This window comes from Phaenicophaeus curvirostris, unplaced genomic scaffold (assembly GCF_032191515.1).
Source record: "Phaenicophaeus curvirostris isolate KB17595 unplaced genomic scaffold, BPBGC_Pcur_1.0 scaffold_213, whole genome shotgun sequence".
Lineage (NCBI taxonomy): Eukaryota > Metazoa > Chordata > Aves > Cuculiformes > Cuculidae > Phaenicophaeus > Phaenicophaeus curvirostris.
The window spans coordinates 185,887-209,666 of NW_027206828.1; the positions used below are offsets into that span (position 1 = coordinate 185,887).

Consider the following 23,780-nt stretch of genomic DNA (forward strand, 5'->3'; position numbering starts at 1 on the left):
CATAGGACCCCCCCAGACCCTGTTTTACCCCCCCCCAGGACCCCCCCAAACCCCATAGGACCCCCCCAGATCCTGTTTTACTCCCCCAGGACCCCCCGCAGACCCCATAGGGGCCCCCCCAGACCCTGTTTCCCTCCCCAGGACCCCCCCAAACCCCATAGGACCCCCCCAGACCCTGTTTTACCCCCCCTAGGACCCCCCCAGACCCCATAGGGGCCCCCCCAGACCCTGGTTCCCCCCCCCCCCAGGACCCCCCCCAGACCCCATAGGGACCCCCCCCAGACCCTGTTTCCCTCCCCAGGACCCCCCCAGACCCCATAGGACCCCCCCCAGACCCTGTTTTACCCCCCCTAGGACCCCCCCAAACCCCATAGGACCCCCCCAGACCCTGTTTTACTCCCCCCAGGACCCCCCCCAGACCCCATAGGGGCCCCCCCAGACCCTGTTTCCCTCCCCAGGACCCCCCCAGACCCCATAGGACCCCCCCAGACCCTGTTTTACCCCCCCTAGGACCCCCCCAGACCCCATAGGGGCCCCCCCAGACTCTGTTTCCCCCCCCAGGACCCCCCCAAACCCCATAGGACCCCCCCAGACCCTGTTTTACTCCCCCTAGGACCCCCCCAGACCCCATAGGGGCCCCCCCAGACCCTGTTTCCCCACCCCAACACCCATAGGGACCCCCCTAAGACCCATAGGGCCCCCCCTAAATCTTCCCCCCCCCCCAATCCAGGGAGCTGGGCCCCCCCTTTGCCCCCCCGGGCTGGGGGTCCCCCCCCCAGGGGCTGCGATCTCGGGGGCTCCTGCGGCTCCGACTGAGCTCGGGGACGCGACCCGCGAGGCTCCAGAGCATCTTCGGGGCCCTCGAGGGGCGCCTCGAGCCGGGTGAGGGGGGGGCTGGGGGTTTGGGGGGGGGGCTGGAGGGGCTGGGGGGGCAGTTTGGGGGGGGCTGGGGGGCAGTTTGGGGGGGGGAAATGGAGGTTTGGGGGGGAGATTTGGGGGTCCTGGGGGGTTTTGGGGGTCCTAGGGGGTGGCTTGGGGTGGGATTTGGGGGTCCTGGGGGGTTTTGGGGGTCCTAGGGGGTGGCTTGGGGTGGGATTTGGGGGTTGGGGGGGGATTTTGGGGTCCTGAGGGGGATTGGGGGGGGCTGAGAGTCAGTCTGGGGGGGGGAAATTGAGGTCTGGGGGGGAGATTTGGGGGTCCTGGGGGGTTTTGGGGGTCCTAGGGGGTGGTTTGGGGTGGGATTTGGGGCTGGGGGGGTGGATTTGGGGGTCCTGAGGGGGATTTGGGCGGGCTGGGAGTCAGTTTAGGGGGGGATTTGGGGTTTGGGGGGGAGATTTGGGGGTCCTGGGGGGTTTTGGGGGTCCTAGGGGTGGTTTGGGGGGGCTGCGAGTCAGTTGGGGGGGGTATTTGGGTTTTGGGGGGAGGATTTTGGGCTCCTGAGGGGGATTTGGGGGGGCTGAGGGTCAGTTTGGGGGGGGGAATTTGGGGGTTTTGGGGGTTTGGGGGGGGTGGTCCGAGGCCTGAGTTTGGGGGTGCCCCCCCCCCCCCGGCCCCCCCAGAGGTGCTGGTGCTGGTGGGGGCTCGGCGCGACGCGGTGGGGCCGGGGGCGGCGGCCGCGGGGGTCGGCACCGCGCTGCTCCTCGAGCTCGCTCGGCTCTTCGCCGCCATGGGCCGCGACGGTGAGACCCCCCCCCCGCAAAAAAAAAAAAACTGGGGACCCCCCCCCCCACCCCACCCCGGACCCCCTAATCCCCCCTAGAACACCCTGATCCCCCCACTTAGACCTGCTCTGGGAGCCTTAAATCACCCCCAGGACCCCTCGGAGACCCCCTGACCCCCCCGAACCGCGCTGACCCCCCCCCCAGGACCCCCCAGGGACCCCCAAACCACCTCTGGGACCCCCTGACCCCCCCCAAACTGTGCTGACCCCCCCTCTGGGACCCCTCAGGACCCCCTGATCCCCCCCCAGGACTGCTCTGGGACCCTTAAATCCCCCCCAGGACTCCCCTGGGACCCCCAAACCACCTCTAGGACCCCCTGACCCCCCCCAGAACCCCTCTGGGACCCCCCAGGACCCCCTGACCCCCCCCCCAGAACTGCTCTGGGAGCCTTAAATCCCCCCCAGGACGCCCCAGGACACCCCTGGGACCCCCAAACCACCTCTAGGACCCCCTGACCCCCCCAGAACCACCTCTGGGACCCCCTGACCCCCCCCCAAACTGCACTGACGCCCCCCACCAGGACCCCTCTGGGACCCCCCAGGACCCCCTAACCCCCCCCAGGACCCCCCAGGGACCCCCAAACCACCTCTGGGACCCCCCTGACACCCCCCCCGCATGAAGTGCGCTGACCCCCCCCTCCAGGACCCCTCTGGGACCCCCCAGGACCCCCTGACCCCCCCCAGGACCCCCCAGGGACCCCCAAACCACCACTGGGACCCCCTGACCCCCCCCAAACTGTGCTGACCCCCCCTCCAGGACCCCTCTGGGACCCCTCAGGACCCCCTGACCCCCCCCCCATGAACTGCTCTGGGACCCTTAAATCCCCCCCAGGACACCCCTGGGACCCCCAAACCACCTCTGGGACCCACTGACCCCCTCGAGACCCTCCCCTGGGACCCCCCAGGACCCCCTGACCCCCCCCCGAACTGCACTGACCCCCCCAGGACCCCCAGGAGACCCCTGGGACCCCCAAACCACCTCTAGGACCCCCTGACCCCCCCAGAACCCCTCTGGGACCCCCCAGGACCCCCTGACCCCCCCCCAGAACTGCTCTGGGAACCCTAAATCCCCCTGGAGCCCTCCTGGGACCCCCCTGACCCCCCCCAGACTGCACTGACCCCCCCCCGGGACCCCTCTGGGATCCCCCAGGACCCCCTAACCCCCCCCCAGGACCCCCCAGGACTCCCCTGGGACCCCCAAACCACCTCTAGGACCCCCCGACCCCCCCTGACCCCCCCCCGACCCCCCAGGGTTCCAGCTGCGCCGGACGCTGCTCTTTGTCAGCTGGGACGGGGGGGAGTTCGGGCACCTGGGGGCGACCGAGTGGCTCGAGGTGACCCCCCCTGACCCCCCCGACCCCCCCGACCCCTCCGTGACCCCTCCGTGACCCCTCCGTGACCCCTGTGTGACCCAGTGACCCCTCCATGACCCTGTGACCCCTCCATGACCCCGGTGACCCCATGACCTCTCAATGACCCATAACCCCTCCGTGACTCCATGACCCCGTGACCCCTCCATGACCCCGGTGACCCCATGACCTCCACGACCCCAATGACCCCAAGACCTCATGACTCCATGACCCTCTGACCCCGTGACCTCTCAATGACCCCATAACCCCTCTGTGACCCATGACCCCTCTATGACCCTGTGAACCCCCTGTGACCCCTCCATGACCCTATAACCCCTCTATGACCCTGTGACCCCTCCATGACCCTGTGACCCTTCCATGACCCTGTGAACCCCCTGTGACCCCGTGACCCCTCCATGACCCTATAACCCCCATGACCCTGTGACCCTTCCATGACCCATGACCCCTCCATGACCCTGTGACTCCTCCATGACCCTGTGACCCCTCCATGACCCCGTGACCCCTCCATGACCCAGTAACCCCTCCATGACCCATGACCCCTCCGTGACCCATGACCCTGTGACCCCTCCATGCCCCTGTGACCCCCCGTGACCCCATGCCCCCTCCGTGACCCCTCCATGACCCCATGCCCCTGTGACCCCTCCATGCCCCTGTGGCCCCCCCGTGGCCTCATAACCCCCCGTGACCCTGTGACCCCTCCGTGACCCCGTGACCCCTGACCTCTCCATGACCCCGTGACCTCTCCGTGACCCCCAGGCCTTCCCTAACCTGCTCCCCACCAAGGTGGCCGCTTACCTCAGCCTGGACCAGGCCGTGCTGGGTGAGACCCCCCCCTCCCCCGCCCCCCAAAACCAGAGGGGGGGGGGGGTCCTGCCCCTCCCCCACCCCCCAGAGCCCCCCCTGACCCCTCCCCCCCCCCCTTTCCCCTCCCCCCCTAGGTGACGATCGCTTCGTAGCCAAAACCAGCCCCGTGCTGGCCCACCTGCTGGAAGGGGCCCTGGCCCAGGTGGGGGGAGGGGCTGGGGGGGAGGGGGAGGGGCCTGGGGGAGGGGGAGGGGCCAATGGAGAGGGGGAGGGGCCAATGGAGAGGGGGAGGGGCCAAGGGAGAGGGGGAGGGGCCAATGGAGAGGGGCCAAGGGAGAGGGGGAGGGGCCTGGGGGGAGGGGGAGGGGCCAATGGAGAGGGGGAGGGGCCAAGGGAGAGGGGGAGGGGCCTGGGGGAGGGGGAGGGGCCTGGGGGGAGGGGGAGGGGCCTGTCTGACCCGTCTGCCCCTCCCCCTCTCCCCCCAACAAGGTCGAGAGCCCCAACGAGGGGGGGAAGAACCTCCTGGAGGTCGTGACCGGCGGGGGGAGGGGCTGGGAGAGCGTGTGAGTGGGGGAGGGGCTGGGGAGGGGGGGGGGGAGGGGCTAAGGGGGTGGGGGAGGGGTCCCTGTTGCTCTCTGACCCCGCCCCCCCCCTCCCCCCCCCCCAAGGGCGCGGCCGCTGCCCCCCGACAGCGCAGCCTTCGCCTTCACGGCCGCCGCCGGCGTCCCGGCCATCGAGATCGGCTTCGACGAGGTGACCCCCTGTCCCTGTGTCCCCCTGTCCCCATGTCCTCGTGTCCCCGTGTCCCCCTGTCCCCATATCCCCATGTCCCCATGTCCCTGTGTCCCCATGTCCCCATATTCCCCCGTCCCCCTGTCCCCATATCCCCATGTCCCCGTGTCCCTGTGTCCCCGTGTCCCCCTGTCCCCGTGTCCCCATGTCCCCATATCCCCATGTCCCCATATCCCCGTGTCCCCATGTCCCCCTGTCCCCATGTCCCCATGTCCCCATCTCCCCATGTCCCCCTGTCCCCATGTCCCCCTGTCCCCCTGTCCCCATGTCCCCCTGTCCCACTGTCCCCATATCCCCCTGTCCCCCTGTCCCCATGTCCCCATATCCCCCTGTCCCCCTGTCCCCCTGTCCCCATATCCCCCTGTCCCCCTGTCCCCATGTCCCCCTGTCCCCATATCCCCCTGTCCCCATGTCCCCCTGTCCCCCTGTCCCCATGTCCCCGTGTCCCCCTGTCCCCCTGTCCCCATATCCCCCTGTCCCCATATCCCCATATCCCCATATCCCCATATCCCCATGTCCCTGTATCCCCATATCCCCCTGTCCCCCTGTCCCCCTGTCCCCATATCCCCATGTCCCCATGTCCCCATATCCCCCTGTCCCCATATCCCCATGTCCCTGTATCCCCATATCCCCATATCCCCCTGTCCCCCTGTCCCCGTGTCCCCGTGTCCCACCGCTGTCCCCATGTCCCCAGCGGGGCTCGTGGTGGCACTGGGCGCTGGGGACGCGCGAGGACTCTCTGGGGCGGCTGCAGGGGCGGCTGGGGGGCCGCTTGCCTGCGGTGGCCGGCGCGGTGGCCGCGGTGGCCGCCCACCTCCTGCTGCCCCTGGCCCACGACGCCCGCCTGCCCCTCGACCCCCGCGCCCTCGGGGACGCCCTCCTGCGCCGCCTCGCGCCCCTCCAGCGCGCACCAGTACGGCGGGGGGACTGGGGGGCACTGGGGGGCACTGGGAGGGGACTGGGGGGCACTGGGGGGCACTGGGGGGGGCTGGGAGGGACTGGGAGGGACTGGGGGGGACTGGGGGGGACTGGGAGGGGACTGGGGGGGACTGGGAGGGACTGGGAGGGACTGGGGGGGACTGGGAGGGACTGGGAGGGGACTGGGAGGGACTGGGGGGGACTGGGGGGCACTGGGGGGCACTGGGGGGGGCTGGGAGGGACTGGGAGGGACTGGGAGGGACTGGGGGGGACTGGGAGGGGACTGGGGGGCACTGGGGGGGGCTGGGAGGGACTGGGAGGGACTGGGAGGGACTGGGGGGGACTGGGACTGGGAGGGGACTGGGGGGGACTGGGAGGGGACTGGGGGGGACTGGGGGGGACTGGGAGGGACTGGGAGGGACTGGGGGGGACTGGGGGGGACTGGGAGGGGACTGGGGGGGACTGGGGGGACTGGGAGGGGACTGGGAGGGACTGGGGGGGACTGGGAGGGGACTGGGGGGGACTGGGAGGGACTGGGAGGGGACTGGGAGGGGACTGGGGGGACTGGGAGGGGACTGGGAGGGACTGGGGGGGACTGGGAGGGGACTGGGGGGGACTGGGAGGGACTGGGAGGGGACTGGGAGGGACTGGGGGGGACTGGGGGGGACTGGGAGGGGACTGGGGGGGACTGGGAGGGGACTGGGGGGGACTGGGAGGGACTGGGAGGGGACTGGGAGGGACTGGGAGGGACTGGGAGGGACTGGGAGGGACTGGGAGGGGACTGGGAGGGGACTGGAGGGACTGGGGGGGACTGGGAGGGACTGGGAGGGGACTGGGAGGGACTGGGAGGGACTGGGAGGGGACTGGGAGGGGACTGGGAGGGGACTGGGAAGGGACTGGGGGGACTGGGAGGGACTGGGGGGGACTGGGAGGGACTGGGGGGGACTGGGAGGGGACTGGGGGGGACTGGGAGGGGACTGGGAGGGACTGGGAGACATTGAGAGGGCACTGGGAAGGGCTGGGGGGCACTGGGGGGGCCTGGGAAGGGCTGGGAGGGGGCCAGGACGCAGCGCAGTCCCTCCCAGTGCCCCCCAGTCCCTCGCAGTGTCCCCAGTCCCTCGCAGTGTCCCCAGTCCCTCGCAGTGTCCCCAGGGCCTGCGGTGCCTGGCGTCGGCGCGGGGGGACGTGGTGCTGGCGGCCGAGCGGCTGCGCAGGGAACTGGCCGGCTCCGACGCCCGCGACGAGCGGCTCAACCGCGGCCTCAACGCCCGCGTCATGGCCGTGAGGGACACGCTGGCACCCTGGCCCCCTGTCCCCATATCCCCCTGTCCCCATATCCCCACATCCCCACGTTCCCGTGTCCCCATGTCCCCCTGTCCCCATGTCCCCATGTCCCCTGTCCCCCTGTCCCCATGTCCCCCTGTCCCCTGTCCCCATGTCCCCCTGTCCCCCTGTCCCCATGTCCCCATATCCCCCTGTCCCCATGTCCCCATGTCCCCATATCCCCCTGTCCCCATGTCCCCATATCCCCATGTCCCCATATCCCCCTGTCCCCCTGTCCCCATATCCCCATGTCCCCCTGTCCCCCTGTCCCCATGTCCCCATGTCCCCATATCCCCATGTCCCCATATCCCCATGTCCCCCTGTCCCCCTGTCCCCATGTCCCCATATCCCCATGTCCCCATATCCCCATGTCCCCCTGTCCCCCTGTCCCCCTGTCCCCATATCCCCCTGTCCCCATGTCCCCATGTCCTCGTCCCCCTGTCCCCACCGTGTCCCCCTGTCCCCCCCCCAGGCGGAGGCGTCCCTGCTGTCCCCGTTCGTGTCCCCTCTGGTGTCCCCCCTGCGCCACGTGCTGCTGGGCCGGGGGGGTCACACGCTGGGGTCGCTGCTGGGGACGCGGGGACAGGGGGACGAGGACACCCGCCTGCGCCTCGAGCTGCTGGCGAGGACCCTGCGAGGAGCCGCCGGCGCCCTGGGGGGGGGCTGGGAGCGGGGGGGCGGCTGCGGGGACAGCGGGGACAGCGGGGACACCTGGGGCGAGGGGGACAACGGGGACAACTGGGGCAACTGGGACAACGGGGACAACGGGGACAACTGGGATGGTGGTGGCATCTGGAAGAGGACGACGATGGGGACAATGGGGTTGAGGGTGGCCCTGGGGACACTGGGGACCACGGGGACATCAGGGGCCTTGGGGGACGATGAGGACAACAGGGATGACGGGGACAAAAGAGACAATTGGGACGATGGGGACAACTGGGACAATGGGGACAACTGGGATGGTGGTGGCATCTGGGAAGAGGAGGACGATGGGGACAATGGGGTTGAGGGTGGCCCTGGGGACACTGGGGACGTCAGGGGGCTTGGGGGACAACGAGGACAATAGGGACAACGGGGACAATGGGGACAACTGGGACAGCTCGGAGCATGGTGGCATCTGGGATGAGGAGGACGATGGGGACAATGGGGTTGAGGGTGGCCCTGGGGACCACAGGGACATCAGGGGCCTTGGGGGACGATGAGGACAACAGGGATGACGGGGACAAAAGAGACAACTGGGACGATGGGGACAACTGGGACAATGGGGACAACTGGGATGATGGTGGCCCTGGGGACAATGGGGACATCAAGGGTCTTGGGGGACAACGAGGACAATAGGGACAATGGGGACAATAGAGACAATGGGGACAACTGGGACAACGGGGATGATGGGGACAATGGGGGCAATGGGGACAACTGGGATGGTGGTGGCATCTGGGAAGAGGAGGACGATGGGGACAATGGGGTTGAGGGTGGCCCTGGGGACACTGGGGACGTCAGGGGTCTCGAGGGACAACAAAGACAATGGGGACAACAGGGACAATAGGGACAATGGGGACAACTGGGATGATGGTGGCCCTGGGGACACTGGGGACATCAAGGGTCTTGGGGGACAACGAGGACACCTGGGACCACAGGGACATCAGGGGCCTTGGGGGAGGCTGGTGGCCTCGGGGCCCTCTTGGGTCACGGGGTCGTGGTGGCCCTGGGGACGATGGGGACGGGGGGGTGGCCCTGGGGGCCCTCAATGACCACAGCAACGACACCTCAATAAAGGCCCCTGGCGGCCATCTTGGAGCGGCCATCTTGGCATGGCGGCCTTGTTGGTTGCCCATTGGGGGCGGCCATCTTGGAATGGCGGCCATCTTGGGGCGGCCATCTTGGAATGGTGGCCATCTTGTAGCGGCCATCTTGGTATGGCGGCCTTCCTGGGGTGGCCAGCTTGGCTTGGCAGTCCTCTCTGGCGGCCATCTTGGCCTGGCGGCCATCTTGGGGCGGCCATCTTGGCCTGGTGGCCATCTTGGTGCAGCCATCTTGGTAAGGTGGCCATCTTGGGGCGGCCATCTTGGCCTGGCAGTCCAGTTCCTTCGGCCAGCTGGGCCTGGCGGTCATCGTGGGGCGGTGGCCATTGTGGGTGGCTACCTTGCTTGTCTTGAGGTGGCCACGCTGGCCGGCTGGTCCTCGGGGGGTGGTGTGGTGGCGGCGGCGGCCATCTTGGGGGGCTCAGCAGTGCGGGGGGCCCTTGGAGGGGCCGGGGAGGCTGTGGGCCCCGTCCAGGATTCGCTGCTGGGGTCCGGCCAGCGTCACCCCCACGCGCAGGAGGTCCCTGCGGGGACACGGGTGTCACACGGCGCCCCGGAGGCCTAGAACCCCCTCCCCAGCCCCACAGCGACCCCAACCCCCGCCCCACAGCCCCCCAGAGGCCTAGAACCCCCTCCCCAGCCCCACAGCGACCCCAACCCCCACCCCACAGCCCCCCAGAGGCCTAGAACCCCCTCCCCAGCCCCACAGCGACCACAACCCCCTCCCCTCAGCGCCCCAGAGGCCTAGAACCCCCTCCCCAGCCCCACAGCGACCCCAGCCCCCACCCCACAGCCCCCCAGAGGCCTAGAACCCCCTCCCCAGCCCCACAGCGACCCACAGACCCCACCCCACAGCGCCCCAGAGGCCTAGAACCCCCTCCCCAGCCCCACAGCGACCCCAACCCCCTCCCCTCAGCGCCCAGAGGCCTAGAACCCCCTCCCCAGCCCCATAGCGACCCACAGACCCCACCCCACAGCGCCCCAGAGGCCTAGAACCCCCTCCCCAGCCCCACAGCGACCCACAGACCCCACCCCCCAGCGCCCCAGAGGCCTAGAACCCCCTCCCCAGCCCCACAGCGACCACAACCCCCTCCCCTCAGCGCCCCAGAGGCCTAGAACCCCCACCCCAGCCCCACAGCGCCCCAGAGGCCTAGAACCCCCAACCCAACCCAACCCAACAGTGACCATGACCATAACCCCCACCCCCCAGCCCCCCAGAGGCCTAGAACCCCCTCCCCAGCCCCCCAGCCCCCCCCAGGCCCCCCCGGGGGTCACCGCTGGGGCTCGGGGGCGGCGGGGCGCAGGCAGCCGGGGTGCCGGATGAGGCGGTCGAGGGCGCTGACGATGGCGGGGAAGCGGGGCCGCGCGTTGCGCTCGCGCTGCCAGCAGTCGAGCATGAGGCGGTGCAGGGCCGGGGGGCAGCGCGGCGGCCGCGGCAGCCGGTAGTCCTGCTCCACCGCGTTGATCACCTGGGGACGCGACCCGCGCGTGGGGGGGGCTGGACCTCACCCGGAGAGGGTCCCGGCCCCCCAGGTCCCATCTTGGGGATCTAGATGTTTGGGGAACCCCTGCCCCATGGAGGATCTGGGCCCCCCAAGTCCCATCTTGGGGTTCTAGATGTTTGGGGAACCCCTGCCCCATGGAGGATCTGGGGCCCCTAAGTCCCTCCTTGGGGTTCTAGATGTTTGGGGAACCCCTGCCCCATGGAGGATCTGGGCCCCCGAGTCCCATCTTGGAGTTCCTGATGTTGGTGGAGATCCTGCCCCATGGAGGATCTGGGCCCCCCAGTCCAACCTTGGGGTTCTAGATGTTTGGGGAACCCCTGCCCCATGGAGGATCTGGGCCCCCCAAGTCCCATCTTGGGGTTCTAGATGTTTGGGGAACCCCTGCCCCATGGAGGATCTGGGCCCCCCAAGTCCCATCTTGGAGTTCTAGATGTTTCAGGAGATCCTGCCCCATGGAGGATCTGGGCCCCCCAGTCCAACCTTGGGGTTCTAGATGTTTGGGGAACCCCTGACCCATAGAGGATCTGGGTCCCCCAGGTCCCATGCTGGGGTTCTAGATGTTTGTGGAACCTCCAACCCATGGAGGATCTGAGCCCCCAGGTCCCATCCTGGAGACCCACAGGTTTGGGGATCCCTGCCCCATGGAGGATCTGGGGCCCCCAAGTCCCATCTTGGGGTTCTAGATGTTGGTGGAGCTCCTGCCCCATGGAGGACCTGGGCCCCCCAGTCCAACCTTGGGGTTCTAGATGTTTGTGGAGATCCTGACCCATGGAGGACCTGGGCCCCCCAAGTCCCATCCTGGAGTTCTAGATGTTTGTGGAGATCCTGCCCCATGGAGGATCTGGGCCCCCCAAGTCCCTCTTTGGGGTTCCAGGTGTCCAGGAGGACCCAGATTTTGGAAGGGACCCAGATCTCCTGGTCCTCAAGTCCCATCCTGGAGACCCAGATGTTTGTGGAGATCCTGCCCCATGGAGGACCTGGGCCCCCCAAGTCCCATCTTGGAGTTCCTGATGTTGGTGGAGATCCTGCCCCATGGAGGATCTGGGCCCCCCAAGTCCCATCTTGGGGTTCTAGATGTTTGTGGAGATCCTGACCCATGGAGGACCTGGGCCCCCCAAGTCCCATCCTGGAGACCCACAGATTTGGGGAACCCCTGCCTCATAGAGGATCTGAGCCCCCCAAGTCCCATCCTGGGGTTCTAGATGTTTGTGGAACCTCCAACCCATGGAGGATCTGAGCCCCCAGGTCCCATCCTGGAGACCCACAGGTTTGGGGAACCCCTGACCCATGGAGGATCCAGCCCCCCAGGTCCCATCTTGGGGTTCCAGGTGTTTGGGGAACCCTCAACCCATAGAGGATCTGGGGCCTCCGAGTCCCTCCTTGGGGTTCTAGATGTTTGTGGAGATCCTGCCCCATGGAGGATCCAGCCCCCCAAGTCCCATCTTGGGGTTCTAGATGTTTGTGGAGCTCCTGCCCCATGGAGGATCTGGGCCCCCCAGTCCAACCTTGGGGTTCTAGGTGTTTGTGGAGATCCTGACCCATGGAGGACCTGGGCCCCCCAAGTCCCATCCTGGAGTTCTAGATGTTTGTGGAGATCCTGCCCCATGGAGGATCTGGGCCCCCCAAGTCCCTCTTTGGGGTTCCAGGTGTCCAGGAGGACCCAGATTTTGGAAGGGACCCAGATCTCCTGGTCCTCAAGTCCCATCCTGGAGACCCAGATGTTTGTGGAGATCCTGCCCCATGGAGGACCTGGGACCCCTAAGTCCCATCTTGGAGTTCCTGATGTTGGTGGAGATCCTGCCCCATGGAGGATCTGGGCCCCCCAAGTCCCATCTTGGGGTTCTAGATGTTTGTGGAGCTCCTGCCCCATGGAGGATCTGGGCCCCCCAGTCCAACCTTGGGGTTCTAGGTGTTTGTGGAGATCCTGACCCATGGAGGACCTGGGCCCCCCAAGTCCCATCCTGGAGTTCTAGATGTTTGTGGAGATCCTGCCCCATGGAGGATCTGGGCCCCCCAAGTCCCTCTTTGGGGTTCCAGGTGTCCAGGAGGACCCAGATTTTGGAAGGGACCCAGATCTCCTGGTCCTCAAGTCCCATCCTGGAGACCCAGATGTTTGTGGAGATCCTGCCCCATGGAGGACCTGGGACCCCTAAGTCCCATCTTGGAGTTCCTGATGTTGGTGGAGATCCTGCCCCATGGAGGATCTGGGCCCCCCAAGTCCCATCTTGGGGTTCTAGATGTTTGTGGAGCTCCTGCCCCATGGAGGATCTGGGCCCCCCAGTCCAACCTTGGGGTTCTAGGTGTTTGTGGAGATCCTGACCCATGGAGGACCTGGGCCCCCCAAGTCCAATCCTGGAGACCCACAGATTTGGGGAACCCCTGCCTCATAGAGGATCTGAGCCCCCCAAGTCCCATCCTGGGGTTCTAGATGTTTGTGGAACCTCCAACCCATGGAGGATCTGGGCCCCCAAGTCCCATCCTGGAGACCCACAGGTTTGGGGAACCCCTGACCCATGGAGGATCCAGCCCCCCAAGTCCCATCCTGGGGTTCTAGATGTTTCAGGAGATCCTGCCCCATGGAGGATCTGGGCCCCCCAAGTCCCTCCTTGAGGTTCCAGATGTCCAGGAGGACCCAGATTTTGGAAGGGACCCAGATCTCCTGGTTCTCAAGTCCCATCTTGGAGACCCAGATGTTTGTGGAGATCCTGCCCCATGGAGAATCCAGCCCCCCAAGTCCCATCTTGGGGTTCCAGGTGTTTGGGGAACCCTCAACCCATAGAGGATCTGGGGCCTCCGAGTCCCTCCTTGGGGTTCTAGATGTTTGTGGAGATCCTGCCCCATGGAGGACCCGGGACCCTCAAGTCCCATCCTGGGGTTCTAGATGTTTCAGGAGCTCCTGCCCCGTGGAGGATCCAGCCCCCCCGTCCCCCGCGGGGCCCCCACTCACGTCCTGGTTGGACATGTCCCAGTAGGGCCTCTCTCCGTAGGACATCACCTCCCACATGACGATGCCGAAGCTCCAGACGTCGCTGGCCGAGGTGAACTTGCGGAAGGCGATGGCCTCGGGCGCCGTCCACCGGATCGGGATCTTCCCTCCCTGGAGACACCAGAGCCCTCAGGAACCCCGACTCCGGGGGACCCCAGCGGCCCCGAGACCCCAGATCCTTCAGGAACCCAAATCCTGAGGGAGCTCAACATCCTGGAGAGCCCAAATCCTACAGGAACCCCAACCCTGAGGGACCTCAACATCCCAGAGATCCCAAATCCTTCAGGAACTCAACCCTGGAGGGACCTCAACATCCTGGAGAGCCCAAATCCTTGAGGAACCCCAACCCTGAGGGACCTTAACATCCCAGAGATCCCAAATCCTTCAGGAACTTAACCCTGAGGGACCTCAACATCCAGGAGAGCCCAAACCCTTGAGGAACCCCAACTCTGGTGGAACTGGGATGTCTGGGAGACCCCAAACCCTTGAGGAACCCCAACCCTGAGGGACCTCAACATCCCAGAGATCCCAGATCCTTCAGGAACTCAACCCTGGAGGGACCTTAACATCCTGGAGAGCCCAAACCCTTGAGGAACCCCAACTCTGGTGGAACCGGGACGTCTGGGAGACCCCAAACCCTTGAGGAACCCAACCCTGAGGGACCTCAACATCCTGGAGAGCCCAAACCCTTGAGGAACCCCAACCCTGGTGGGACCCCGACCCCGCAGGCCCCCCCCGGGGGCTGGTGGCCTCACCAAGGAGCTGGTGTAGGTGGGGTCGGCCGAGTTCTCCTCGTCGAGGGCTCGGGACAAGCCGAAGTCGGAGACCTTGCAGACGAGCTGGGCGTCCACCAGGATGTTGCGGGCGGCCAGGTCGCGGTGGACGAAGCCCGTCTCGGCCAGGTAGCGCATCCCGGCGGCGATGCCGCGCTGCATGGCCACCAGCTGCAGCGTCCCCAGCGTCCCCACCCGGCCCTGGGGACACCCAGGGGCTCCGTCACCTCCGGGGGAGGTGGTGGCCCCCCGTAACCCACGTGTGGCCTCCAGGACCTCCATGAGCCTCAGCCTGAAGGAAGGTGGCCAGAGCCCCGCTCTCCATCAAGTCCACGAGGATCACGGTGTCCCCGTGTCCCCCTGATGTCCCCGAGTCCCCCTGGATGGCCCCAAGCCCTGAAGAAGGCAGCGAGCGCCCCGATCTCCATCAAGTCCCTGAGGAACATGGTTCCTCCATGTCCTGTGTCCCCCCAGTGTCCCCGTGTCCTCCATGTCCCCAAGCCCTGAGGAAGGTGTCGAGGGCCCCGTCCTCCACGAAGCCCACGAGGATCATGGTGTCCCCATGTCCCCATGTCCCCAAGCCCCAAGGAATGCGTCGAGGGCCCCGTTCTCCATGAAGCCCACGAGGATCATGGTGTCCCCGTGTCCTCCATGTCCTCCATGTCCCCAAGCCCCAAGGAAGGTGGTGAGGGCCCCGTCCTCCTCAAAGCTCACAAAGATCATGGTGTCCTCCACATCCCCATGTCCCCATGTCCCCAAGCCCCGAGGAAGGCGTTGAGGGCCCCGTTCTCCATGAAGCCCATGAGGACCATGATGTCCCCGTGTCCCCGTGTCCCCCCCCATGTCCCCATGTCCTCCTGTACACCGAGGAAGGTGTTGAGGGCCCCATTCTCCATCAAGCCCACGAGGACCATGACCCCCCTGTGTCCCCGTGTCCCCCGTACCCTGAGGAAGGTGTCGAGGGCCCCGTTCTCCACGAAGCCCACGAGGATCATGGTGTCCCCATGTCCTCCACGTCCCCAAGCCCCGAGCAAGGCGTTGAGGGCCCCGTTCTCCATCAAGCCCATGAAGATCATGATGTCCCCGTGTCCCCCCCGCGTCCCCGCGTCCCCCGTACCCTGAGGAAGGCGTCGAGGGCGCCGTTCTCCATGAACTCGGTGAGGATCATGGTGTCCCCATGTCCCCACATCCCCCCATGTCCCCAAGCCCCGAGGAAGGTGTTGAGGGCCCCGTCCTCCACGAAGCCCACAAGGATCATGGTGTCCCCGTGTCCTCCATGTCCCCAAGCCCCGAGGAAGGTGTCGAGGGCCCCGTTCTCCATGAAGCCCATGAAGATCATGGTGTCCCCGTGTCCTCCATGTCCCCAAGCCCCGAGGAAGGTGTTGAGGGCCCCGTCCTCCATCAAGCCCACGAAGATCATGATGTCCCCGTGTCCCCCCGCGTCCCCGCGTCCCCCGTACCCTGAGGAAGGCGTCGAGGGCGCCGTTCTCCATGAACTCGGTGAGGATCATGGCGGGGGCGCTGGCGGTGACCACCCCGCGCAGCCGCACCACGTTGGGGTGGGAGAACTGCCCCATGCGAGCCGCTTCGCCCAGGAAGTCGCGGCGCTGCCGCTCGCCGGCTCCGCCCTTGAGCGTCTTGACGGCCACCGGGGACTCGGGCCGCCCCGGCAGCGCCAGCCGCCCCCGGCACACCTCGCCGAACTCCCCTGGGGACAGCGAGGGGACACGGGGACCTCAGGGGGACATTCGGGGGGCGTGGAGAACATCAACGGACGTGGGGACATCACGGGGACATCGCGGGGACATCAGGGGGACGTCAAGGGGACGTGGAGAACATCAGGGGAACGTCAAGGGGATGTGGAGAACATCAGGGGACATGATAGAGACATCATGGGGACATCGTGAGGACGTCAAGGGGACATGGAGAACATCAGGGGACACGGGGACATCACAGGGACATCACAGGGACATCACGGGGACATCAAGGGGATGTGGAGAACATCAAGGGACATGGGGACATGAAGGGGACATCACAGGGACATCATGGGGACACCACGAGGGCATCAAGGGAACATGGAGAACATCAAAGGACATGGGGACATCACAGGGACATCATGGGGACATCACAGGGACATCAGGGGGACGTCAAGGGGACGTGGAGAACATCACGGGAACATCAAGGGGATGTGGAGAACATCAGGGGACATGATAGAGACATCGTGGGGACATCGTGAGGACGTCAAGGGGACATGGAGAACATCAAGGGACATGGGGACATGAAGGGGACATCACAGGGACATCATGGGGACACCATGAGGGCATCAAGGCAACATGGAGAACATCAAAGGACATGTGGACATCACAGGGACATCACGGGGACATCACAGGGACATCAGGGGAACGTCAAGGGGACGTGGAGAACATCACGGGAACATCAAGGGGATGTGGAGAACATCAGGGGACATGACAGGGACATCATGGGGACATCGTGAGGACGTCAAGGGGACATGGAGAACATCAAGGGACATGGGGACATTACAGGGACATCATGGGGACATTACAGGGACATCAACGGGACATGGAGAACATCAAGGGACACAGGGACATCACGGGGACATCATAGGGACATCAACGGGACATGGAGAACATCAAGGGATGTGAGGACATCACAGGGACATGAAGGGGACATCACAGGGACATCATGGGGACGTCAAGGGGACGTGGAGAACATCAGGGGACATGATAGAGACATCATGGGGACATCACGAGGACGTCAAGGGGACATAGAGAACATCAAGGGACATGGGGACATCACAGGGACATCACAGGGACATCATGGGGACATCATGAGGACATCAAGGGGACATAGAGAACATCAAGGGACATGGGGACATCACAGGGACATCATGGGGACATCATGAGGACATCAAGGGGACGTGGAGAACATCAAGGGACATGGGGACATGAAGGGGACATCACAGGGACATCATGGGGACATCATGGGGACACCATGAGGGCATCAAGGGAACATGGAGAACATCAGGGGACATGAGGACATCACAGGCACATCATGGGGACATTACAGGGACATCATGGGGACATCGTGAGGACGTCAAGGGGACGTGGAGAACATCAAGGGACATGGGGACATCACAGGGACATCACAGGGACATCACAGGGACATCACAGGGACATCAGGGGGACATCACAGGGACATCAGGGGGACATCAAGGGGATGTGGAGAACATCAGGGACATGGGGACATGATGGGGACATGATGGGGACATCATGAGGACATCAAGGGGACATGGAGAACATCGGGGACATGACAGGGAGATGATGGAGACATCGTGAGGACATCAAGGGGATGTGGAGAACATCAAGGGACATGGGGACATCACAGGGACATGATGGGGACATGGGGGACATGGAGAACATCAGGACATGAAGGGGACATGGAGGACATCACAGGGACGTGGGGACATCACAGGGACATCAAGGGGACATCGGGACATCAAGGGAATATGGGGACATCACAGGGACATCAAGAGACACAGGGACATTACAGGGACACCAAGAGGACACGGGGACATCACAGGGACACCAAGGGGCCGTGGGGACCTCGGGGGCCACCAGGCCGGGGCCGGGGCTGTCACCTGCGCCGATGACCTCCTCGATCTTGACGCAGGTGACGTCGATCTCCTGCGCGAAGTCCCTCAGGGCCACCCCGGGGTCCCTCGTAGGTCAGCGGGTCGATGTAGAGCTTCCCGCCTGGCGGCGGTCACCCGGCGTCACCCCCGCCCCGGGGACACCCCGCCCCCCACCCCCGCCACGGGGACGCGGGGGACACCGAGGCCACCACGGGGACATCACCCAGGGGACGTGGGGACACGGGGACATCACCCAGGGGACGTGGGGACACGGGGACATCACCCAGGGGACATGGGGACACAAGGACATCACCCAGGGGACATGGGGACATCACCCAGGGACATGGGGACACGAGGATATCACCCAGGGGACACAGGAACATCACCCAGGGGACGTGGGGACACGGGGACACCATGGGGACATCACCCAGGGGACGTGGGGACACGGGGACATCACCCAGGGGACATGGGGACACCAAGGCCACCACTGGGGACGTGAGGACATTACCCAGGGGACATGGGGACACAAGGATGTCACCACAGGGACACTGAGGCCACTATGGGGACATGGGGACATCACCCAGGGGACGTGGGGACATGGGGACATCACCCAGGGGACATGGGGACATCACCCAGGGGACATGGGGACATGAGGACATCACCCAAGGGACATGGGGACACTGAGACCACCATGGGGACATGGGGACATGACCCAGGGGACATGGGGACACAAGGATGTCACCATAGGCACACTGAGGCCACTATGGGGACATGGGGACATCACCCAGGGGACATGGGGACACCAAGGGCCACCATGGGGACATCACCCAGGGGACACAGGGACATCACCCAGGGGGCACGGGGACATGAGGACATCACCCAGGGGACATGGGGACACTGAGGCCACCATGGGGACATGGGGACATCACCCAGGGGACATGGGGACGCTGAGGCCACCATGGGGACATCACCCAGGGGACATGGGGACGCTGAGGCCACCCCTGGGGACGCGGGGACATCACCCAGGGGACATGGGGACACCGAGGCCACCATGGGGACATCACCCAGGGGACATGGGGACACCACCCAGGGGGACATGGGGACGCCGAGGCCACCATGGGGACGCGGGGACACGGGGATGGGGACGTTGGGGACCTGGGGTGACCCCGGGTGGCCCTGGGGGGGGGGAGGTGACACTCACTGTGTCCCCCCGGTGGCTCCCGGTGCTCCCGGTGTCGCTGCCGCAGGCGCCTTCGGGGGGGGGTCAGAGCTGAGACCCAGACCCCCCCCGGACCCCCAAAGGGACCCCCAGACCCCCCCAGGGACCCCAGAGCCCCCCCCAAAACCCCAGACCCCCCCCCAAATGACCCCAGAGCCCCCCCCAAAGGGACCCCAGAGCCCCCCCAAAACCCCAGACCCCCCCCCCCAAGGGACCCCAGAGCCCCCCAGGGACCCCAGAGCCCCCCCAAAACCCCAGACCCCCCCCCGCAAGGGACCCCAGAGCCCCCCCAAAGGGACCCCAGAGCCCCCCCAAAACCCCAGACCCCCCCCACCCAAGACCCTCAGAGCCCCCCCAGACCCCCCAGGGACCCTTGAGCCCCCCCCCCAAGGGACCCCAGAGCCCCCCCAGACACCCCAATGGGACCCCAGAGCCCCCCCCAAAAGACCCCAGAGCCCCCCCAGACCCCCCCAGGGACACCAGAGCCCCCCCAAAACCCCAGACCCCCCCCCAAGACCCCCAGAGCGCCCCCAGGGACCCTTGAGCCCCCCCAAGGGACACCAGAGCCCCCCCCAGATGCCTCAACGGGACCCCAGAGCCCCCCCTGAGCCCCCAAGTGACCCCAGACCCCCCCTAAGGGACCCCAGAGCCCCCCCCCCGAGCCCCCCTGAACTTCCTCAGAACCCCCAGAGCCCCCCCAGATGCCCCTAAGGGTCCTTAGACCCCCCCAAGGGACCCCAGAGCCCCCCCAGACCCCCCCAGAGACACCAGAGCCCCCCCAGGGGACCCCAGAGCCCCCCCCCCGAGCCCCCCTGAACTTCCTCAAGACCCCCAGAGCCCCCCCAGATGCCCCTCAGGGTCCCTAGACCCCCCCAAGGGACCCCCAGAGCCCCCCCCCCAGCCCCCCTGAACTTCCTCAGAACCCCCAGAGCCCCCCCAGATGCCCCTAAGGGTCCTTAGACCCCCCCAAGGGACCCCAGAGCCCCCCCAGACCCCCCCAGAGACACCAGAGCCCCCCCAAGGGACCCCCGAGCCCCCCCCCAGGCCCCCCCCTCACCTGAGGCAGAGCAGGGCCCCCCCCAGCAGCGCCAGCACCAGGAGCCCCCCCAGAGCCGCGGCCCCCGCCACCAGCGCCCCCGGCTCCCGCGGAGACTCTGGGGGGACAGGGGGGGATGGGGGGGGTTGCGGAGCTGATGTGGGGTGCAGGGGGGACGGGTTTGGGGTGTTTTGGGGTGCAGGGGGCTGGCTTTGGGGGGGTTTGGGGGGGTTTGGGGGTGTTTTGGGGCGCAGGGGGCTGGCTTTGGGGGGGTTTGGGGGGGTTTGGGGGTGTTTTGGGGCGCAGGGGGCTGGCTTTGAGGTGCTTTGGGGTGTTTTGGGGTGCAGGGGGCTGGTTTTGGGGTGTTTTGGGGTGGTTTTGGGGTGCAGGGGGCTGGTTTTGAGGTGCTTTGGGGTGTTTTCGGGTGCAGGGGGCTGGCTTTGGGGGGGTTTGAGGGTGTTTTGGGGTGTTTTGGGGTGCAGGGGGCTGGTTTTGAGGTGCTTTGGGGTGTTTTGGGGTGCAGGGGGCTGGCTTTGAGGTGCTTTGGGGTGTTTTGGGGTGCAGGGGGCTGGTTTTGGGGTGTTTTGGGGTGGTTTTGGGGTGCAGGGAGCTGGTTTTGAGGTGCTTTGGGGTGTTTTGGGGTGCAGGGGGCTGGCTTTGGGGTGGTTTTGGGGTGTTTGGGGGTGCAGGGGGCTGGTTTTGGGGGGGTTTGGGGTGTTTTGGGGTGCAGGGGGCTGGCTTTGGGGGGGTTTTGGGGTGTTTGGGGGTGCAGGGGGCTGGTTTTGAGGTGCTTTGGGGTGTTTTTGGGTGCAGGGGGCTGGCTTTGGGGGGGTTTGAGGGTGTTTTGGGGTGTTTTGGGGTGCAGGGCGCTGGTTTTGAGGTGCTTTGGGGTGTTTTGGGGTGCAGGGGGCTGGTTTGGGGTGCTTTGAGGTGGTTTGAGGGGCGTTTTGGGGTGATTCAGGTTGGTTTGGGGCGTTTTGGGTGCCGGTTTTAGCTGTTTCAGGGGCATTTTGGGGTGCAGGGGGTTGTTTTTGAGGTGCTTTGGGGTGTTTTGGGGTGCAGGGAGCTGGTTTGGGGTGCAGGGGACTGACTTGGGGTGCTTTGGGGCGGTTTGAGGGGCGTTTTGGGGTGATTTGGGGTGGTTTCGGGTGGTTTAGGTGCCGGTTTTAGCTGTTTTGGGGGCGTTTTGGGGCACAGGGGGCTGGTTTTGAGGCATTTTGGGGTGCAGGGGGCTGCTTTTGGGGTGCAGGGGGGCTGGTTTGGGGTGCTTTGGGGTGCTTTGAGGGTGTTTTTGGGGCATTTTGGGTGCCGGTTTTAGCTGTTTTGGGGGCGTTTTGGGGGGCAGGGGGCCGTTTTTGAGGTGCTTTGGGGTGTTTCGGGGTGCAGGAGGCTGGTTTTGGGGTGCGGGGGGCTGATTTTGGGGTGCGGGGGGCTGGTTTTGGGGGTCTCACCGCTGCCGGGGGCGCTGACGCTGGTCTCGGGGCCGAAGTCTCCGTAGCCGGCGTCGGAGCGAGCTCGGACCCGAACCCCGTAGAGGCCCCCCCGCCGCAGCCCCCCAAGTTCCGCACGCGCCCCCGGAACCTTCAGGAACACAGGGGGCCCCTCGCCGCCCCCCACCTGCGCCCGGCAGCGAACCCCAAAACTCAGAGACCCCCCCAAAAGTCCCTCAAATGCCCCCACTCCCCCCTGAAATAAATCCCAGGACCCCCAAATTCCCCCTCCCACACCTTCCGTGGCCCCCAGGACCCCCCCAAATACCCCAGGGCTCCCCGGGACCCCCCCAAAACCCCCCCAGGAACCCCAGTGCCCCCCCAAAAAGCCCTAACACCCCCCCAACACCCCCCAGGACCCCCCCCAAAAAGCCCTAACATCCCCCCAAAAGTCCCCAGGACCCCCCCAAAAAGCCCTAACACCCCCCCAAAACCCTCAAATGCCCCCCAGAACCCCCAGCACCCCCCAAAAAAGCCCTAACACCCCCCCAAAACCCTCCAGTGCCCCCCAAAAAAGCCCTAACACCCCCCCCCCAAACCCCCAAATGCCCCCCAGGACGCCCAGCGCCCCCCAAAAAAAGCCCTAACACCCCCCCTAAACCCCCCAGCGCCCCCCCAAAAACCCCTAACACCCCCCCGAAACCCCCAAATGCCCCCCAGGACCCCCCAAAAAGCTTTAACACCCCCCCCCAGTACCCCCAAATGCCCCCCAGGACCCCCAGCGCCTCCAAAAAAAAGCCCTAACGCCCCCCCCCCAAAACCCCCAAATGCCCCCCAGGACCCCCCAAAAAGCCCTAACGCCCCCCCCAAAACCCCCAAATGCCCCCCAGGACCCCCAGCGCCCCCCCAAAAAGCTCTAACACCCCCCAACACCCCCCCAGGACCCTCCCAAAAAGCCCTAATGCCCCCCCCAAAACCCCCAAATGCCCCCCAGGACCCCCCAGTGCCCCCCAAAAAAGCCCTAACACCCCCCAACACACCCCCCAGGACCCCCCCCAAAAAGCCCTAACACCCCCCCCAAAACCCCCAAATGCCCCCCAGGACCCCCCAAAAAGCCCTAACGCCCCCCCAAAACCCCCAAATGCCCCCAGGACCCCCAGTGCCCCCCAAAAAAGCCCTAACACCCCCCCAACACCCCCCAGGACCCCCCCAAAAAGCCCTAACGCCCCCCCAAAACCCCCAAATGCCCCCCAGGACCCCCAGTGCCCCCCAAAAAGCCCTAACACCCCCCCAACACCCACCAGGACCCCCCCAAAAAGCCCTAACGCCCCCCCCCAAAACCCCCAAATGCCCCCCAGGACCCCCCAAAAAGCCCCCAATGCCCCCCAGGACCCTCCTTATGCCCCCAGGATCCCGCGAACCCCCCCCATGACCCCCCCGGGACCCCCCAAATGCCCCCCAGGACCGACCCCCCCCCCCCTCACCTTCTCGTAGTATTTGACCTCGTAGTCGAGGATGGGGCCCCCGGGGGGGGCGGGGGGCGGCGTCGGCCACGCCAGCGTCACCCCCGTGGGGGGACCCCCCCGATCCGCACCACGTCCGACACCGGCAGCGGCACTGGGGGGGGACACACAGGGGGTTTTGGGGGGCTCACACTGGGGTTTGGGGGTCCCAGACTGGGTTTTGGGGCACAAGATGGGGTTTTGGGGGTTCCAGACTGGGTTTTAGGACGCAGAGTGTGGTTTTAGGGGCACAGGGTGCAGTTTTAGGGGTGCAGGCTGTGGTTTTAGGGGCACAGGGTGTGCTTTTAGGGGTGCAGGGTGGGGTTTTGGGTCCCAGGCTGTATTTTAGGGGTGCAGGGTGTGGTTTTGGGAGCACAGAGTGTGGTTTTAGGGGTTGCAGGGTGGGGTTTTGGGGTCCCAGGCTGGGTTTTAGGGGTGCGGAGTGTGCTTTTAGGGGGTGCAGGGTGGGGTTTTGGGGTCCCAGGCTGGGTTTTAGGGGTGCAGGGTGGGGTTTTGGGGTCCCAGGCAGAATTTTAGGGGTGCAGGCTGGGGTTTTGGGGTCCCAGGCTGGGTTTTGGGATGCAGGGTGGGGTTTTAGGGGCACAGGGTGTGGTTTTAGGGGGTGCAAAGTGTGGTTTTAGGGGTGCAGGGTGTGGTTTTAGGGACACAGGGTGTGCTTTTTGGGGCCCAGGGTGTGGTTTTAGGGGCACAGAGTGCGGTTTTAGGGGTGCAGGGTGCAGTTTTAGGGGGGCAGGGTGGGGTTTTGGGGTCCCAGGCTGGGTTTTAGGGGGGGGTTCGGGGGGGCTCACCGCTGTCGGGGGCGCTGACGTTGAGCTCGGGGCTGAGGGGTTCGGGGGTGCCGGGGGGGGACACCCCGGAGTGGTGTTTCGGGGGTCCCAGGCTGGGTTTTAGGGGTGCAGGGTGTGGGTTTTGGGGTGCAGGGTGTGC

General features: G+C 66.2%; 2 protein-coding genes across 2 annotated transcripts in view; one reads left to right on the plus strand and one right to left on the minus strand.

Annotated features, from left to right (window-relative positions):
- TFR2 (transferrin receptor 2) overlaps positions 1–9,248 on the plus strand; it is a 9,637-nt gene extending 389 nt beyond the window's left edge. The window contains exons 2-11 of the mRNA XM_069882571.1: positions 731–882; positions 1,560–1,679; positions 2,972–3,054; positions 3,847–3,910; positions 4,029–4,096; positions 4,384–4,457; positions 4,563–4,647; positions 5,381–5,599; positions 6,748–6,885; positions 7,400–9,248. Coding sequence (XP_069738672.1) covers positions 731–882; positions 1,560–1,679; positions 2,972–3,054; positions 3,847–3,910; positions 4,029–4,096; positions 4,384–4,457; positions 4,563–4,647; positions 5,381–5,599; positions 6,748–6,885; positions 7,400–7,993 — 1,597 coding nt within the window. The 3' untranslated portion in view covers positions 7,994–9,248. The remainder of the gene's footprint in view (positions 1–730; positions 883–1,559; positions 1,680–2,971; positions 3,055–3,846; positions 3,911–4,028; positions 4,097–4,383; positions 4,458–4,562; positions 4,648–5,380; positions 5,600–6,747; positions 6,886–7,399) is intronic.
- EPHB4 (EPH receptor B4) lies at positions 9,057–23,751 on the minus strand (the record flags this gene model as incomplete). The annotated part of the gene is given in 12 exon segments (XM_069882584.1): positions 9,057–9,253; positions 10,005–10,198; positions 13,182–13,331; positions 13,976–14,194; positions 15,454–15,701; positions 17,652–17,730; positions 17,732–17,766; positions 18,847–18,896; positions 19,922–20,018; positions 21,352–21,517; positions 22,815–22,947; positions 23,642–23,751. Coding segments are annotated over 12 exon segments (1,584 nt in total), but the record flags the coding sequence as incomplete, so codon positions are not given.
- Positions 23,752–23,780: the final 29 nt, after the last annotated feature.